The sequence below is a fragment of the Physeter macrocephalus genome, chromosome 18 (assembly GCF_002837175.3).
Source record: "Physeter macrocephalus isolate SW-GA chromosome 18, ASM283717v5, whole genome shotgun sequence".
Classification (NCBI taxonomy): Eukaryota; Metazoa; Chordata; class Mammalia; order Artiodactyla; family Physeteridae; genus Physeter; species Physeter macrocephalus.
In genome coordinates, this window is record NC_041231.1 from 92,653,721 (window position 1) to 92,673,951 (window position 20,231).

The 20,231-nt window shown below is 41.5% G+C and overlaps 1 protein-coding gene across 4 annotated transcripts in view; it reads right to left on the reverse strand.

Moving 5' to 3' along the window:
- E2F3 (E2F transcription factor 3) overlaps positions 1 to 20,231 on the reverse strand; it is an 83,333-nt gene that overhangs the window by 6,202 nt on the left and 56,900 nt on the right. For 3 of the 4 annotated variants that reach the window (XR_008615629.1, XR_008615630.1, XM_024121806.2), the window contains exons 2-5: positions 6,810 to 6,921; positions 5,361 to 5,580; positions 3,885 to 4,043; positions 820 to 934 (exon numbers count right to left, since the gene is read on the reverse strand). Coding sequence is in view for 2 of the 4 variants with exons in the window: in XM_024121806.2 (XP_023977574.1) it covers positions 820 to 934; positions 3,885 to 4,043; positions 5,361 to 5,580; positions 6,810 to 6,921 (606 nt within the window). In the remaining 2 variants the exon portion in view is untranslated. The remainder of the gene's footprint in view (positions 1 to 819; positions 935 to 3,884; positions 4,044 to 5,360; positions 5,581 to 6,809; positions 6,922 to 20,231) is intronic. The other variant, XM_024121807.3, reaches the window with a different exon arrangement.

Here is a 20,231-nt window from a genome sequence, read left to right on the forward strand (position 1 = left end):
TTCCAAATACAGTGTTCCCATGTTATTATTCCTTAACAGTAGGGTTTTTTTTATGTTGAACTTTAACAGCCACTGGAGGAATAGTACTCTTAAGTGCTAGGAACTGAGTTTAATAAGAGAATGCAGCACACTAATATTTAAAATTCTTCTTTATCTAGGTCATAGAGCTATTATTATCATTTAAGGTGAGAACTCTACCCTAGATGGGAGCTTGCAAATTTCATTCTCTTTTTATTTTCTACGCATTCTTTTACTACATTTCTTTATCTTACAGTTATAGTCTAGGCCTATATTTTCAAAGTATATCTGAAAGCAATCACAAAAATATGCTCCTTATTTTCTTACACTATTCTAGTCTATCAATTAACCCGAAGCCCCATTGGATGTCTTAAAAGTAAATGTGTTATAAATGATAAATTCTTAAAATGTCCTAAGGTAGGTTAGGGAGCTACTTTAAAACAGTTATGTCTCTGTTCACGGTGGGGACCACATCCAGGGTAATCAACGTGAAATTCCCCACCGGTTCAAATGGATCGGAACTACCATATAACAAATTACGAAAAAGAGAAAACACAGGAGGGACAGGGCCCCATGTACCACTTTGCGTTGAATGCCCTGCTCTGTTAACATTAGACTTTTTGGACACTCAATACATATCAAACTGTTGAAATGTTTTCAAAGTTAGGATTAAGTAAAACAGATGGGGAAGAACTATCAAGCTTTTAGGAGAATACAGACTTTACCCAGGAGTCAATGATTCTTTAACACCAGGCATTCCAAAAAGATCTCTACAGATGAACAAAGACGTTATCTCCTTACCTCTATTGGGTCAGGCACTTCAAGTCTTGTTTCTGGAGGGGCTTTCACAACTATAACAGTTTGGTCTTTAAGGCCACTAATTTTTCGAATATCTTGATATGTAACATAAGCTAACGTAATGAGTGTTAAGGAAATCTTCCAACTAATCGTGTCGGATGTAACCATTTTGAAGATGACAAAATAGATGCATGGAAAAATTTTTAAGTATTTTATTTCTTAGAAGAATATATCTGTCTCTCCTTCTAGATCTTTAAATATATGGGATCTTCCATGAATCTTCTTTTCTGGTTGTTATTCTAAACAACAAAAGAAGTGTCTAGCTTTTTTCTTTCCATTTCTAAGTTCATGGCTACTTAGGATATTAACATAAACACAGAAACAGAATAGTTAGAATAAACTCTCAAAAGAAAAGTGAAACCCAATTTGGTCAGGGATTTTCAAACCAGGTTCCTCTGGAGCACAGGTATTGCATGAACTCCAGTGAAGTACTCTGTCACTCAAATTGAATGATGGCAGATCCCAATTCACAGAAAAAATTTAAGCCCTATTAACCATAATTTTGTAGAAGCACCGGTAACTTCTATCTGCTGCTTGATTATTAAAAAGTGTCAGCAGCCACCCAGATGAATGAATGAAATCTGTGTATCCGTGGAAGAACTCCGGGTACTGCTCAGGCAGACAGCTTGTTTTCTTAAGTGTACCTGGGCTGGTTGTGATTATATATTGCCTACTGATAAGAGTGTCATTACTTCTCTGTTGGAAAAATTACCCTTTGTATGATATTATTAACTGCAATATTTCAGTGTTCACAAGGAGGAAAGCAGCTTCCAGATGATCTGCAACCTAAATGATTTAGGAAAAGAGAGTAAAATAATATTTCAGTACTCTTGGTAGTTACTTCCGAGCACTGAACGATTCTTTAAAGTGCCCTGACAGTTAAACCTAAGAGGATATTACGAAAGAACATGGTACTTATTATATGATAAAGTATTCACGCTGGCTTGCTTAGAGAGACAGGCTTTGACTTGGTCCTACAAGAGAATAGGTCGCATAGCTTTCTTTTATAAGGGACGTGGAGTACCATAATTAACATACAATGTCTTTAGCCAGCTGCTTTTCATATTAACTTACAAAAAGTGCCTAGGGTAAAACAGCAAATCACAACCCAACAAAGGCATTTCTGGAGGTAATATAATGTAGTGAATAGAGTCTGTGATCTAACATGTTAAATACAGAAATAGGACTTAGAAAGCCTAAAGGAAATGATGTCCCTTAGATTAGTAGCTTTTTATTAGAAATTGAAGGAAGCTATGAACCTGCTGTCCAGAAAAAAGCACATTCACCCAAAATCTGCATGTACATTTAGGGGCATCTATCACAGACTATCATCTTTAAGTCCCAGTAGTTCAGACAACAGCTATTTCAGTGTTGAGCTTGACGGGACAGCTCACGCAGGATTCTGGGTTTTAGGTCATCATCTGTTTCACCAAGGAAGCCAACTGCTGTCTTTATAGAAGACTTGACAGTTACGAATTTTTACTGAGAACAGTGGGGAAACTGATAACTAGGTACTTACTCCACAGCCCACTGTCAAAAAGCTATTTGACAACCACTTATTGAAATAACACCTCATCTACAATTACCCAACATGCTGCAGGAAGGAAAATTTCAACACATTTGTGAACAAGCTGTACCAAATTCGGAACTGGATGGCAAATTGAAATAAATTGTGCAAACATATTCTCTAATCTCACAAACTTAAAAGTGCTTCCATTGTGGCTCCCTCCTGAATTTGCTTCTTGGGTTAGCAGCCCCCTGCAAGGAAGCTTTCATTTTCTGCAACAAAGGCACCAGAGAAAGCTAATGTAGGTGACAAGGCTATAAGCTGCCAATCACATGTAACAGCCACATCTCCTCCCCGAAGGGGCTCCCGAGTAAACAATGTATGAAGCAGCCCAACTAGAGCTACTCTTATTTCTTCCAGTGTAAGCCCACTCTGGCCACCACGGGGAGGGGGGATGGGGCGGCGTCAAATCATCACACCTCTTCTCCAGCTCACTGATCATCAGCTGACAAGGTTAATCCTTTGGCCAACAGGAAATGAACAATCAGAGTTTCAAAAAACTGCTTAAATTGGAAAATAAATGTCCCCATAACTCCAAGGGAAAGCCTACTAGAGATGAGACACTAGAAGAAACCAGGCAGGTCACATTTTATTTTCTGTCTAACGAAGATAAATCGGAAACTAAAATTAGAGATGGGATTATTTAAAATACTGGTTTTGTTTTCTACTAATAACTGAGAAAATTGCAAAATCTTCTCGTCAACACAATGAAGCAATCTCTCTCCTCTATAGTCTGAAGTGAGGTGATGAACAGTAAGTTTTCCTCAGGTGGTCAACAGATTGTCAGCCAGTTAAGAACAAGAGTTGGCTTTTTATACTTTTACTTCCAAGGACTAATGTTTGTGGATGAATGGATAAGCTGAGATTTCTTAGAAGGCCCCTTGAGGTGTTTCTGAAACCAGTTTTTGGTGTTGTGATTCAGCATAACGTGCTTTAAAAATTATAGAACGATTCTTCTATACTCTTTCAGTTCCTTCAACTATAGTTCAATTGCAGATTCAACAAATTCCACTTGCCCCCAATATGTGATGAAAAGAAAATAGAATATGAGAACCCCAACAGTGACGGCTAACACCCACCTAAAACCTGGGAAGCCCAAGATGAATCTGCTGATTGTTACCATTAATATGAATACTGACACCTTACATATCTCATTAATAGTGTTGCCTTAGGCTCTGAGTGTATCCGTTTGTCCCAACCACACATGAATACAATACCTTAAAAAACAGTTCCCACCTGGCTATCAAAAGAGATACGATAGGATGCAGTCTAATGACTATCATTACATAAACGCTGAACACACACAGACACACACACACGCACACGCTTACTTGTATGAAACTAGAGTAAAATTCTACCTTGTGCATAAAAGTCAGATCATCATCTCTGGAAATAGTCTAGAAGGCACTAACCCCCTCCAAACAGGTGGCACAAAGGATATCTTTGATTCTCTGAATCCTCGGTTAACAGTTTGAGGTCCAGGGTGCAGCTTTGGATCAGTTCATCTAATTTCTTCTCTTCCTGACTGAGCTCGGTCACTTCTTTAGACAGGCCTTGACACTGGGCCAGCATGCCCCCGTCCTCAGACAGACTGCAGCCCCTGGAAACCCAAACACAGACTCTGCATGGCTGCTCGACAGACCAAAGGGGAGAGGGCGAGAGGGAGGGCTGGGAGAAACGGTCCTTGGGGTAAATGTCCCCTCTTGATGCACGAGGTCACACTGTTTGTTAGCCAAGTGTTAAAATGAGAACGTTTATACATATTTTTTCATACATAAAGTCCTTCACTTTTCACACCATAGAAATTAAGTGAAAAAACACTGCTATTTTCAGGTTTCTTTCCTCCAGAGGAGCCTGTTTCTTCAGAAGACTCACATTCAAAGGGCAAAAGGAGGTGGCTCCTTCCTGCCACATGCCTCCCAGCGAGGGGAAGAAACAGGGGAAAAAGGATAGAAAGACATAGCAAGATAGAAAAACTTGAAGAAAAAGATGGAAAGGTTCAAAATTCAACCAAACGTCATCCAAAAAAAAAAAGCATGAAAGACCTAGGTAATTTCTGAGGGTCTTATACCAACAACTAAAAAGGAAAAGGAGGTGAAAAAAACAGGTGTATGTGCTGGATGCAAGAACAAAACCCAGTTCCCAACAGGTCTGTCTCAACCACAGGCTAAAATGGGTCACTGAATTGTCATAAAATTCCAAAAAGGTACATGTTCATTTTATCACGTTTGAAGTAATATTTTTTTCAAAGCCAACCCACAACAGATTTATTCCTTCCAATAATGCTTTCATAGTTCCTTCTGATATACTGGGTGTTCAGATGCTCTGTCCATAATTCACAAATGACATTATCATACATTTAATCATACATGTGGGTGTGTAGATGACAAGTATTATCATCCCGGTTTTCCAGAAGGAACCTTGACTTAACTTACACAGAAAGTGAGTTAATCGGCAATGAGAACCATCAATAAAGATACCTGACAACTGTGCGTACACACGGATGTGCTGATACACAGCCACAGACAGTTTCTAAACTCCTATTAGAGATGAGCCACAGACCTGTGTGAGCATCTATTAGATTACACATGTGAGCACACACGTAGATATCACGGTGACAGAGGAACAGCGTTTTACTTTACAGATGCAGGGCTCCATTTAATCCCAGGATCCCCTTGCTTGAGGCTAATTGAATGTAAACCCTTTTATCTCTGACAGCATCTAAACAGAAGGTCTCTTTGTAAAGAGACTTTGAACTTCTGGCTAAGGAGTTGAGGAGGGAAGAGAGAAGAGAGAAGTAGGAGAGAAAAGGAATGAAGTGTGGGCATGGGCGTGAAAGTTGGGCCTGGGAGAAACCCCCCCGCAGTTTGCAAGGACCCCAGAGCCAGTGAATGCAGGCACCGTGACCCATACTCACATCCACTGCACGTTGTTTTTAGACTTCTTCTTAATGAGGTGGATGCCTTCCAGTACATTGGTGATGTCATAAATCCTTCTCTTTTGCACCTTCAGCACCTCTGCTGCCTTGTTCAAATCCAAGACCCCATCAGGTGATTGGCTCAGTAGCTGAATGAACTTCTTGGTGAGCAGACCAAGTGATGTATCATACCGTGTTTTTTCTGAGGGAGATTTTGGAGCTTAAAGAAAAACAAAAGCCGAGCGGGTGGGGGGATAGGGGGAAAGGTAAAGAAATGAAGGGTTTCTTTGCAGTCAAGCAAGCCCCCATTCCCCCAGCAGCCCAGGTATTAGTGTTGGAAGCAAAGCTGTTGTCGCTGATGTTTTTGGTGAGTTATGGAAAGCTATGAAATTGCTTTATTAGAAAAGGAAGGGACAGTAAAAACTCCTGTTTGATTAAAGCGTTTTACTGTGAATTTCTCAGTAGTTTCTACTTTGGCTTACCCTACTCCCTGGGTCTAGTGAAGTATCTCACACATAGTAGGTGCTCAAAAATATCTGTTGAATGAATGAAAAGGTGCTGTAGCCTCATGGCATCAGCACATGTGGAGCCTAATTTGATGGGGTTCGGCTATGAATCTCTCCAACATTTGATGATGGGGCCCAGACAGACCCATCCTAACTGCCCTTTCAGACTCCAGTGTCTCTGTGCGTATATAACTTGTTCACCAACTCTTCAAATAATGTAGATGAAGAATACCTGGAAAAGTCGTTCAATCCAGTCTCCCCATCCCTCTGGAATGAACTGTCCTCATTTAATATTGCATTTATTCTTTTATAGGTGCACAGGTCAAGGGTTTAACTGAGTACGACACACAATTTGTGGACTGCCTAATTCATAAACTACAGGATAGGAGAGGACAAAGTCTAAATTAATTTAGCCTTTGCATTAAATGCCAAAGATGTAAAGGACTATTTAACTATTTCCAACCTACTTTTCTCTCTCTCCCCAAAGAAACAACGATTGTGTTTGATGGAAATGGAAACTAGCTGCAATTTACTGGTCTCAATCAATTCTTACGCTGCCATATGCTGAGCTAGAGATTTAGGCTGGCATAGACATCACCTACACCCAGCTAGCCCTGGTCCCTGAAGTAAGGTCCATGAAGGAAAGTTAAAGTTAGATTTGACTATGAAACAGTGCCAAAGAGCTTGTATTCTGAGTTGAAAAATGAAACTGCACACATCAAAAGAGGCCTCCCCTGAAGTCAGTATTCAGGTATCGGAGTGACTCTGTAAACCTCTCACTGGGTGTCTGCAGACATCATATTTATTTTTTGGATAGGCACAGGCAGAAATGAAAAAGAACCAAACATGCCAAAATTATCCACACCTTGGCATCCCTTCAGCCACAAGCTCTGAAAGTTGGGAAGCTCACACCCAAGACAGGAAGAGATGATGGAATCCTTACTTTTTGGACTATCTGGACTTCGGAGCGCAGCTCTTCCTTTGCCCTTGGGGGTTTTTAAACCATCTGAGAGGTACTGCTGACCGCTTTCTCCTAGCTCCAGCCTGCGCTTTGCCTGGAATAAGAGAGTACAGTCGTTGGTTGCTGGTCAGGTGGACGATCACAAGTGAAGCCAAACGCCACAGGCTCGCGCCAGCCCCCGCTGGCCCCCTCCATTTCACTCAGGGTCAAGGTTCCCTCCAGCCGGGGCTCCGGAGGCGGAGCTCTCGCCACCTGGGCTCAGATGCACAAATCCAACCATCCTTCAAGGGTTAGGCTCTGGAGCCACTTTGTTCATTTACTCATTGATTCAACATACGTGCCAGGCACGGGGCTGGAGACTAAGAATACCGCAGGCATCGTGGGGCTTAAATTCACTTTTCCCCAGCAAACCTCTGCTTCTGTCTCCATCTCTGACCTGGGTTGAACCCCCTTCCTTGTGCTCCCCAAACACTCTGTGTTTATTGGTGTCGTAACACTTGCTGGATGTAAGAGTTATTTTATTTATCTGCTTCTCATTTCCTTTAAGGCAGGGACTGCTTCCCATTTATCTTTGTACACCCAGGGCTTGGTACAGAGCCTGGGTTTTTGGAGGTATTCAGTCACACACACTCTCTGTCTGTCTCTCTCTCTCTCTCTCTCTCTATATATATATATTCAACGAAAGAAAGCGTGATTGAATAGTAACACAACTGGTCACAGACTACAAATGCTCATTCATCAGAATAACAAACACCGCAAATGCTCAATCCTGGGTTTCAACTAGGATTACTTTCCCCATTTGGTCATCAAACTGGGCAAATGAGAAGCTCTCACCCAAGTTTTTAATCTGATTTTTCATATAAAAATATGCCCTTCATGTCTTTGATGTACTGGGCTCTGGGCGAAGGGAACAGAGGAAAGCAAGACAGATAAGAGTCGCTTGGTTCCTAGTGCATAGAGTCCGGGCGAGAAGCCAGGTAATTAAATAAGTAACTGCTGAGTCCTGACTGCATGGGTGTGAAGGGTGCTCAGACAGGGGTGGTACCAACTAGACACCCACATGACAATGTGCATTTAGGCTGATTTCAGGGCGGATGCTTCTAATGAGGAGATTCACAATTTCAAAGTAACTCCCCATGACACAGAAACTGAAGTAACAACTTATCAGCTGAACTTGTTCTGTTCACTAAGAAGCCATGAGCCACAGGCAGCTCATCCGACCCGACACGTGCTGTCCGTGTAAAACACACACTGGATTTCAAAACTTAGCACGAGAAAGGCTGAAAGAGCTCATGAATAATTTTTATGTTGATTACATGTTAAAATGATGCTGTTTTGGCTTTATAAAATATTACTAAATAAGATGCTATTCAAATGATCATTTCACCTTTTTCCGTATATATATATATATATATATATATATATATGGAAAATATATGTATCTTTTTACTATGTGGCTTGCATTTGTGGCACACATTATCTTTCTGCTGAGCAGTGCATCACCACTCCAAAGGCCTAGGAATGACAATTAGCAAATTAACTTTCTTAATTTCATTGTCTTCTCCCGAACACTTGTCAAATCCTTGTGTGGGCCTGTTGCTTTGGTTGGCCCAGTGAACATTCCCGCTTCATCAGGCAAAACTCCCTGCTTGTTCTTTGGGGAGCATCCCTTCCCTCTCACAGACTAAGAGTGCCCTGGTGCACACAGGTGACCCAGGCCGGGCTGGTCTTTATGCTCCATCCTCCCCCTCGCCCAGTGATGGCAGTCCTTCCGGCACAGGACCAAAGCTGGGTGAACGAAGGCAACCCCAGGAATTTTTCTGGAGCTACCGGTAGGAAGGGGTGTGCCTTCTTAGTAAGGTTGATAAGCTGGTAGCCGGAAGCTACCTGGAAATGAGGCCTCCCCAGGGGAAAGCAGAGTGGAGAAACAGAGAGAAAGGGGTCTGAGGCCATCATTCAAAACTCTGGGTCAGCTCATGCAGTTGGCCTTCCCCAGACTTTTGAATTACGTCAGTTGCACTAGCCAATAAAGTCTCCTTTTAGCTCAAAGCACTTTGAGTTGGGCTCCTGAAAGTGTGGGGAGGATGTGACAACCTGTGGAAATGGCTGAGTCAAGACGGGCTCCAGTGAAATGGGGAGCTGGCATGCCTTGCGAACAAGGGGCCAGGTGTGTTGGTCACTTCTTTCCTGTGGCCTGCAGGAAATTACTACTGATAGAGACAAGCTTTGTAGAGGCCCACCTAAAAGTAGAGAAGGAGAAAACAGCTTTGCTCTTTGGAGGCTTTTTCTCAGTAGAAAGCAATCCAAGAAGATACACAGCTGTATTCTCTGCCCCTGCTAAAGTCCACAGAAGGAAGGCAAAATGGGAAAAGGGCTTGGGCCCCTGAGCTCCTGGCCCCTTGAGGCCGCACTCTCCCTGAACCCTCAATAAAGAACCACCCACTGGCCAGCAGCCTGGGGGCATAGTTGTTTGTGCCTCCCCATCCTCAGCTACTGTTGCAAATTGCTTTGAGGCTAAGGCCTGTGGAAGCAGTGAGCGGTAGGCTGGGGAAATTCCAAGATCTGTTGCTAAGAAACTGAGATCTAACTTCAAGGACCAGGACGAGTCAGGTTGTGTGACTTTGGTAACCAAGCACCAAACCATAGAGTTGACAAATCTCAATACGAGATAGAAAATCTACTGCATTTGAAAGGCACCAGAGGAAGCAAAGGCCTATGAGACCTCAGTCTTTTAAGTGAATCAATCCCTAAACCTATAAAACTCACACCGAAAAGAAATGAGCTGTGAAAGAAAGGCAGCCCCAGAAAATCCTCCCAGAGGGTAGAAATCGAGGTGGCCATCTTGGAGCCACAAGCAAGCCACATCTCCAGCAAGTCTCCAAGTGCCTGCTATTCCTGTTGCGGGGGACATGACATGCTCCGGGAGGTGACCACCGTGTGTGATTTCCTCTTTTCCAAATGGATGTTTCTGTTGGGTTATCCTGTTACCTTAGTTTTATTTTTTCTGAAAACATGTCATCTTCATCTGTGAAGGATATTTTCAATGGATACAGAATTTTGGGTTGATTTTTTTTTTTTCCTGTCGGCACGTTCAAGAGAATGTTCCATGTACACTTAAAACTAATATAATATTGTAAATCAAACACAATAAAAAAATCAAATCGGGGCTTCCCTAGTGGCGCAGTGGTTGAGAGTCCGCCTGCCGATGCAGGGGACACGGGCTCGTGCCCCGGTCTGGGAGGATCCCACATGTCGCGAAGCGGCTGGGCCCGTGAGCCATGGCCGCTGAGGCTGCGCGTCTGGAGCCTGTGCTCCGCAACGGGAGAGGCCACAACAGTGAGAGGCCCGCGTACCGCAAAAGGAAAAAAAAAAAAAAAAAAAAATCTCCTCTTGGTCATCTCAATTTTTGTTTGCTCTTAGTGTGAACATCTTGCTGAACGGAGAGCTGTCCTGTTTATAAACAGATCTTCATATTACATGGCCCCTACCAGTAAAGCAACTAATATATCTGGTGCTTAACAGGAGGCCCAGCCATTTGGTCCTAAAGCAGGAGTAAAAGCCGAACATGAGTGATGCTATATAGATCACCCACACGGCATCTGCCTGAGCTATTATCAAGGGTGGCTTTTACTAGAAAGGAAGTATGTGCTAACTATAGGACCTCAGCCCCAACTATGACAACGTGCCTCTGCAAGGAACAGTTGCACTGTTACGCATTTCAGAAAATGTACGTGTGAAAATAATAGGAGTAACTGTCAGGCAGCCAAGCAGCGGGCCGAGGGGAACATCCATGGTTTCTGTCTACCTGGCATTTGTTGCCTCTAATTTTTCATTTGGGGAACTTCTCCACAGTTCTTAGTTCAGGTGGTTTCTCTGTCTCCAGGCTTGAAAACAAAAGGCCTGACGCTGTTCAACATCTTAGGCTGGCCCTTACTATCTAGGTTACAGAGGTGAGTACCTTAATCTGGGCCCACCAATCAGTGTAGTCCAGTCAGCTGGCGAATGTGACTGGTTTACGGGTGGTTTACCCGTGACCAAAGCAGGATGAATCACTCAATGATGGGACTTTCGTTGGAAAGTACAGGGTTCTTTTCACTGGGAGTTATCAGGCTGGTAGGATGTAAGCCTGGAGCTACCTGGGAACTGAGCCCACAGAGAAGAAAGCAGAGTTAAGAGCTAGAGAGACACTGAGTCCCAGTGCCTTCAAGGGAGGTACGAGATCTTACCAGTCCCAAAGACAGATCTACTAGACTTTTCATTTGTGTGAGCTGAAGAATTCCCTTTTTTGGTAGGAGATTACTACCACTTGCAACCAAGAGTCCTAGATATAGCCTTTTAGTATTAACCATAATGCACTCAACATTTGAGTGCTTACAATAGGTCATATGCCAGGTTAATTGCTTTCCACTTGACTGTGTTATCTTATTTTTTTTGTTTGTTTGTTTTGTTTTTGTTTTTTTTGAGGTACGCGGGCCTCACACTGTTGTGGTCTCTCCCGTTGCGGAGCACAGGCTCTGGACGCGCAGGCTCAGCGGCCATGGCTCACGGGCCCAGCCGCTCCGCGGCATGTGGGATCCTCCCAAACCGGGGCGCGAACCCGGTTCCCCTGCATCGGCAGGCGGACGCGCAACCACTGCGCCACCAGGGAAGCCCTGTGTTATCTTATTTTTACAACAACCCCATAAGATAGTTGTTATTATTATTTCCTATTTTACAGGAGAAAATGGAGGTTTAGAGCTCTGAAATAACTTTTCCAAGATCCCCACAGCCAGTAAATAAGCCTATTCCAAAGTCCGTGCTTATAACCACTCCATAAAATGATTGTGAAAGATTGCCATATAAAAATATTTGAAAAGTTATATTAAATTGATACCATCTTACTTTATGATAAACTTAAGTTTTATTTTATTCATGACTTAAAAAAAAAACTTTCCTTTACATCAAATGCACATGGTAATTCAAACAGCACAAATGGATATACATGGGTAGCAAAGCTTTCTCCCAGGGACTTCCCTGGTGGTGCAGTGGTTAAGAATCCACCTGCCAATGCAGGGGACACGGGTTCGATCCCTGGTCCAGGAAGATCCCACATGCCGCGGAGCAACTAAGCCCGTGCGCCACAACTATTGAGCCTGTGCTCTAGAGCCCGCGAGCCACAACTACTGAGCCCCCGTGCCACAACTACTGAAGCCCGCACGCCTAGAGCCCGTGCTCTGCAACAAGAGAAGCCACCGCAATGAGAAGCTCGCACACCACAACGAAGAGTAGCCCCCCATCTCTGCAACTAGAGAAAGCCTGTAAGCAGCAACAAAGACCCAGTGCAGCCAAAAATAAATAAATAAATAAATAAATAACATAAAAATAAAAAACCAGACTGTGTGTTTCATAACCATTAAAAAAATACTTTCTCCCACTCTTTTTAGTCTTTTTAAAATTTTTATTGGAGTATAGTTGATTTACAATGTGTCTTTCTCTCACTCTTGATCCCCAGTTCCTTTCCTCAAAGGCAAGCACTACTAAGTTACTTAGATATCCTTTTAGATAGTCTAGGTAAATACAAGTATATATATATATATATATATATATATACATATACTTTTATACCACCACACCTTATAAAATTTTTTTTACACAAATGGTAGCAAACTGCACACTATTAATAACATGTCTCGGAGTTTGGTCCCTATCCGTACACATAGAATGAACTTGTTTTCTGGAGCTTCCTACTACTGTATTCATTAATATACCATGATTTGTTTACTTAGCCAGACACCTACTAATGGACATTCAACACTCCTCTGCTATAACCACTTTCCCAATAAACATTCATGACGGCACCGTGGGGTAGGCATTCCTATACCCATCTTGCACTGAGGCAGAGAAGTTAAGGATTTATGTAAAGTCTCAGTTAATAAGTCACAGATACCAGGATTGAACCCAGGTCTGTTCAAATAATTTGTCAGTGACCACGACTTCCCTGGACTGACTGAGATGTCCCTCCTTTGCTGCCAAAGCAATTTCTGGGCTGCTGGGGCATGATTTCACCATCATAACACATATATACTCCAGGTTTCTGCACTGGACCTGAGTGCAGTCTCAGGTCTTAAGCAACTTAGTTTTCGCAGAGCCTTGCATATGGCATGCGCTCAGTCAAATTGACTTATTTATTTTGAATGAACCAAGGAATAAATTCCCGAAGTCTCTTGGCAGGTAAATCACAAAGCTCCGACATTACCAACCTGTAAAGGGGATACTTAAATATATATATATATATATATATATTTACACATGCTGGAGATTAATCTACATGTTTGGAAAGATTTTCAAGAAATATAAAGGGGGAGAAATTAAGGTTGCAGAAGGCTATGTATAATATGATCTCATAGGGGGAAAAAACTATAAAACTATATAGATCTCAATATGAAATTTTCCATGTATCCATGAGGAAAAAGGTCTGGAAAGATCCACATCAAATGTTAATGGAGATTATCTCTGAGAAGTAAAATTAAATATGAGGTAATGAATTCATGTTTATACCTGTATAATATTTGGTTGGGTTTTACAAAGTGATATGTCTATATACACATTAAATTTATATCTTTCAAACTAACACTTCCACTTTTTGGAATACATTCTGAGAACATTTATGTTGCTTCTAGGGTTTGTCTATTAAAAACAGCCAGTTTCTTGAATATTTATACTTTTTTTACTTATGTCCAACATAAATGCCTAATCTCAGAAGAAAAATTCAGTAAGTTATTGTACATTTATATAATGGAATGTGATGCAATTAATAATGATGTACTTCTATATATGAGTTTTTAAAAAAAGTGTGAATAGTAAAATTTTATTTCTGTGGGGAAACTATATGCATAGAAAGAAAGTAAGTCAGGATATATAACACACGGTTGAAGAGTGTTAATCTTTGGGTGGTAGGGTTATGGTGATTTTATTTCTTCTTCTTAACTTTTAATATTACTAAGTCACTTTAAAGTGAGTGTGGGTTTCTTGCATAACAAGAAAAACAAAAATCTTTTCCATTTGGAGTTCAGCAAAAGAGGTCTGGTGGTTTATACCCATTCAATGCGCACAGGTATGGGTTCAAAACATAAATGGGGTATGTTACCAGAACGCGCATCCTATTTTCACGGTGGGAAGGGAAGTGGTGTTCTTATCTGCCATTCACCTGAGTCACAGGAAAAAATTAAATCAAGAAAAAGGCATGCTGGCTGTAGGTTAACAAATTGTCAACGCTAAAATAAACTCCCTTTACCCCAGTTAATAGATCTGGGCAAGGGAAAGAACTAGATATACGATACATTTTGTCTCAAAGCCAAGGGTGAGACAGGGTATTCTGAACAGAGGAAGAAGGGAAATAGAGGAAAATGGAGATTAAATCAGTAGAATGAGGACCAGATTAAAGACAATACTGAAATAACCCAAAGGAGGGGATCTCCAGCCTGAGACTAGACCACAGATGAACCCCACCTGGATTCTGGCCATTAGGTCAGTGGGTTAGGGCACCCGGATTTTAAGAAAAGAATACTTAGTTTCCAGCTGTGACTATATATTAACTCAATCCGGTTAACCATTTAAAAAGGGAGCGGGAGTTGGGGGCCTTAAGCAGGCTGTCCAAGCACAACCAGAAGCACAGAGACTTGGAAGGGCCCCAGTTTGGAGGTGCTGGTGGCAGGGAGGGGGGCTCTGATGCAGAGGATAAAGAAGGGGCCAAATCATGGTCACTTACATGCCAGGCGAATGACCGCACTCCCAGCATCAACCTCTCATTGATATAAGGTTACGTAAGATGAAGAGCTCTGAGGTCTCCTCTGGAGTTGCCGTCGTTGTTGTTTTCCCCCCCGGCAATAGGTAAGTTCAGAACCTATCAAGAGCAGCGTCTCTATGAGCTGTTAGGTGGGGGGCTTAATCAGAAACCAATATATCTCAGAGAACTGATGAACTGAACAGCACGCCGGAAGCTCAGACGGAGGTACCTGGCACCAGGAGTAGCTAGTATGCATTTTACCTCGGTGGAGATTTCCCCTTACATTCCACATCCCAGCCACCAGCAGCTGGTGGGCTGAATATTCTCCCTTCTCAGAGGTGTCCCTCTCCACGCCTGCCCCACTGTCCCAGCCAGATGTCCCATCATTTCTCACTGGATTACTAGAATGGATCCCAAACTTGACCATTTTTCTCCTTTTGATTTTTAAACTACAGCTCTAGGCGTTTTAACTTCACTCTAACTTGTATTTGTGGACTGGTTTGGGAATCTAACCACATACATATGAGTGTTTCTAAAGGAAAAGGAATCTCAAACTGATGTGTAACTTTGGAATAGAAGCCATTTACTTAGGAACTGGTGACTGCCTTCCTCTTTATATCATTAAAAAAAATAATTTAAAACAATTTAAAAATAAATAGATGCACATGATTTTTTTAAAAATCCACGAGTTCAGGGATCTACCTCGCCAAGGGAACTAATTTTACTATTTTTCCTGGAGGTCACCTCCATATTTCTAAGTAAAATAAGCTTACACAGACATTTCTTGGTTTAGCCATTTTAGTTATTATGAAGACTTCCTTCAATGATAAGACAGCCACCTTTCTTCCACCCTTTCTCCCAATAGTGACATCATTATTTTTGTTTAAATTAAAAGCCAGTGCTGTGCATTTTGACTATTGTTCCCTCAGAGTCAAACAGTATACTGAGCATGCGTTTCCTTTTTGTAAAGTTCGTTTGTTTTCTTTGGAGCTCCCGATTGTCTTTCCCGCTTGCTGGCACCATCTGCCATCACCACATCTTCGACTTTTTCCAACTCTCCATCATATCAGATATTCTATCAAGTCCCCACTTTTTCTCCCTGAAGCTCTTGGACCTCCTGCTGTCTAGACCCTACACGGTTCTCCAGGTCATTGCATGGCTGTCATGCTGCAGTTTTCCCTCACCATATACAGTGTTGAAGCCTGAGGTGGACATTTGTCATTTTATTTCACTGCCCAGCCTCTGAACCTTCCCTTCCCTCCTGTGGGTTAGGAAATTCCCCACTTTGTCAGTCTTGGTGGGAGGCATAGCCACCTTCTTACTGTTGGGCCCCAGGGCAGGCCACCCCAAAATATGCCTCAATAACACAATGATTATTTTGAATTAAACTTGAGAAACAGCTGGGAAAAAAAAGATTTTAAAAAACCCAAAATACTTTGACTCCCCATCCCCCATGAAAGTGGGAAATAAATCTCCCATGTGAAGGTATAAAAAGCATCCTTATCATCGGAATTAGGGAATTCAAGGCTAAGGGAGCCGTATAAACAAACTTTGTTACTTCTTCATTAGTCTGCTACCCCAAGTACAAGCCTCTTTGTTTTGTTAAATCTTCACAAATAATTGTTTCTTCGTCTAAAAATAATATATAAACAGTCTGCTTTGGTCACTTTGGGGGTCCCATTTCTCTGAGACCTCCGTGCACATGAATTAAATTGGTTTTTTTCCTCCTCTGTTAATCTGTCTTGTGTCAATTTAATCATCAGACTAGCCAAAAGAACTCAAGAGGGGTGGGGCAAGAATTCCCCCCTCTTGAATCAACCATAGAACTTGAAGACTCCCAATCCTCTCTCCCAGCTTCCCTGGAACCTGGGCTAGGGCTACCTAGGCTGGGACAGGCAGTCACAGCCACCCTAGATTTGGAGTCTGGAGTTGCTCCTGCAAAACAGGAGACCGGAGGTGATGGCTGTGGTTCTGGCTAGGGATACTTCCTTGTTCCTGCCTGTTTGCCAAGCCTAGCTCTCTAATCTTCCTGACAATTCAGCAAGTTATCCAATATCCTTTCAATAAACATCTTTTCTGCTTCAGTTGGCCAGAGTTGTGTTCAATTGCTTGCGATAGAGTCAGTTTCCTGATCCCGCTGTTATAATCCATTGTTTTCCTGGAACATATCCGAACAGTAGTATGGAAGAGAAAATTTGAGCCCTCATATATCTGAAATGCGTATTTCACCCTCACATTTGATAGTCCGTCTAAGAATTTAAGGCTGAACATCTGTTGCCCTCAGAACTCTGAAGGCACTGCTCCTGGGGTTTGGATATCCAGCGTTGATGATGAGAAACCTGCAGCCACAGATTCTCATTCCTTTGAAGCTATTCGATTTTTAACCTCCCTGAAAGCTTCCAGGCCTGTCTTAACATTTATTGTAAAATTTCATAACACGTATTCAGGTGTGCATCTTTTTCTCACTCACTGCATGGGGAAATCATGGGCTTCTAGAAACTACGTGCTTGGCCTTCAGCTGTGAGAAACATTTATGTTGTAAACCATTCCCTCTCATCGTCTTGGTCTAATCTTTGTGGAATTCCTAATTCCGCTTGGATTGATCCTCTAAAGCTTTTATTTTCTATTTTCCATGTCTTTTGTGGTTGTTGTTCTACTTACTGACATCAAATTTACTTACTTGCTTAAATCAAATTTAGCTTTTACTTGACTTATAAAAAAAATGGGCAACTAGATTTTTAATGTCCAAGAACATTTGTTTTGCTCCCTGATCAACCTATTTTTATAGCATCTTGTTCTTGTTTTATGAATAGCATAGCCTCTCCAACGCCACTAATTATTTCTTTGAAAGTCTTTTGTTTCCTGTTTCATTTGTTTTCTCCATAGTCACAATTACCTACCCACACCCCCGCCACAAAAAAAATCTTGGTCTCACTCTGTAGTGTAGTCTTTTCTCAGATGTCTTACCAAGCTTTATGTCTTTAAGACACATATTTGAGAATAAAACAGGACAGTGACAACTGGGAGCTGTACGATTCAAGTTGAGGTGATGCCCTTAAGTGCCAGAATGGAGCCAATCTATTTATTTTGCGATTTCTCAAAAAATTATTTGTCTGGGGAAAACTCTCCTGGTTTCTGGACGTTAATTCTGCATGAAGACCTTGATGAAAATCCCCTTTTATCTCTGGTTTTGTCACACGAGCTTCTGTGACTCTCCAGAGCCGACCGATACCCTCTTTGGTCATGGCTTCCTCTGTTCTACGTAATGATCGCCGCTCCTCTACCAGTTCTCTGTGTTCCAGAGATCTGTTGGATTATCTTGGCCACGAAAAGCCCCCCTCTCATTTTCTTTTATTTTTTAAATTAATTTTTATTGGAGTATATAGTTGCTTTACAATGTTGTGTTGTTAGTTTCTACTGTACAGCAAAGTGAATCAGCTATACATATACATATATCCCCTCTTTTTTTGGATTTCCTTCCCATTTAGGTCACCACAGATCATTGAGTAGAGTTCTCTGTGCTATAGAGTAGGTTCTCATTAGTTGCCCCCCTCTTATTTTCAATGACTAAAAAAATTGTTTACTGTTGTTTTCATAGGGTTTCAAGAGAAAGAAGATAAATACGTGTGACAATCTGCCTTTCTGAACCGTAAGTGTCCCTCTATGTGCTTAATTCTCATTCATCAGCAAGTGGTATCGATGGGTCTCTAAGTATAAGGCACTGTGCCTAGCACTTTATATCAGTAAATGAACTCAAATAATAGAGGCAATTGTTTCTTTTGCAAATGCTGAAGCCCTAATATCTTTCCTACCTAAGTCTCTACCCCAATAATTAGATGTTGATCTTAAAAAGCCAACACCTCTGAAAACCTTTTACAGATTAATTCTCTATCTATCTATCTATCTACCTATCTATCTATACCAAACTAAAAGTAAATGGGTAAGAAGCTTAAGAGAAAGGCCTGATTAATCAGTGACATAGACCTAACGTTACTCAGATGAAATAAGAAAAAATGAGTAATACTTTTAATAATAAGAAACACTATGATGATCCTTTTTATCTGTGAGTCATAGAGGTCTCTAAATCAGAGTGGGCAAAAGGTTTTTATCCCCCATGCAATGCTTAAGCTTTATTATTCCCTTAGAAGTCTGAATTTTCTATGCTTTTACAGAAAAATAAATGGCAGGGAAAATTGTACAGTCAAATCACTAACTTAAAAGACAGTTTTACATTTGTTCATATGTTCATAATTGTTCTTCTGTAATTTAAATGATTGCTAGCCTTAAATATGTAGTTATTGTCCATAAAATGGAATTTAAGAATTCTTCTCTTCAGACATCTGAATTTCCAATTTGGAGGTTGGCAAAAGTATTTAAAAGATATTCAGTGATGGGCAGTTAGGAAGCTTAGGCTCTCATTCTGCTGCTCAGATGTCTCCCTGCAACAGTGTACTTGAATCCCCCACTCGAGTACTATTTAATCTCTACTTCCCTCTCCAATTCCTAGTTTTGGTCTGAAGATTTTACCTCACTTCAACAGCAATGCAATAAACCAGGAAGTTGGCAAACGTTTTCTGTAAAAGACCAGGTAGTAAATATTTTAGACCTTGTGGGACACAGCTCTGTTGTAGCCTCTCAACTCTGCTATTGTAACAAGAAAGCAGCCAGAACCCACACATGAACGGGTTTGGCTGTGTTCCAATAAAACTTTATTTAAAAACAGGCAGTGGACCAGATATGGCCCGCAGGCCACAGTTTGTAGACTCATGGGATAAATCATTATCCTCTTACAAATTTTCATTATGTTTTATCAAAGGACATCTATGTTGCTCATACCAAACACTAAAATTTTATGCAGTGAGAAAGCCAATCATCTTTTGGGTTAACGAAATTACATCTCTGTCATGCTTTGTGTTATATGTGAGGACTTGAAACAAGTACTAAAAACAAAAGCAAATTTGAGTTATCCATTTGAATAGCTGGACCTAATACCATCCATGGAAAACAATGATAATTTAACACACGAGGACACCCCTTTTTATGTCCTCAACCGTTCATCGCTAAAAAGAGAGTTTATAGGTGCAATAAAGGGCTATAAACAAATTCTTACTATGGGTTTGACAGATCAGTTTTAGAGAGTATTAATTCAACTGCTTCATAACTAGCACCAAAAAAATCTGTCCGTAAACTCTCTCCCACTGAGTTACTGTTAACACATGAGGGTAACTGTTCTGAATCTAAACTGGTTGAGTTCACAGAAGCTTACTTCAGAACGTAGTTGCTAAAATGGCTTGCAGCACAGCAGCTGGTACCTTAAATCTCAGAAAAAGAGCATGTGTTTATCACTCAGGCTCCAAAGGACAGGGCACTTGGCTCCAGAGGACATAGTTTCACAAACTATCTCCTGGTGCAGGAGCATGATCAATGGACTTCAAGAAGTAAGAATGGTTTTGGAAGACTTATGACCCTAAGAACCAATTGAAGAACTCCCCCTTAAAGTAGTAGAATGTTACTTTAAGAAATACAAAGGGGCTTCCCTGGTGGCGCAGTGGTTGAGAGTCCGCCTGCCGATGCAGGGGACGCGGGTTCGTGCCCCGGTCCGGGAAGATCCCACATGCCGCGGAGCGGCTGGGCCCGTG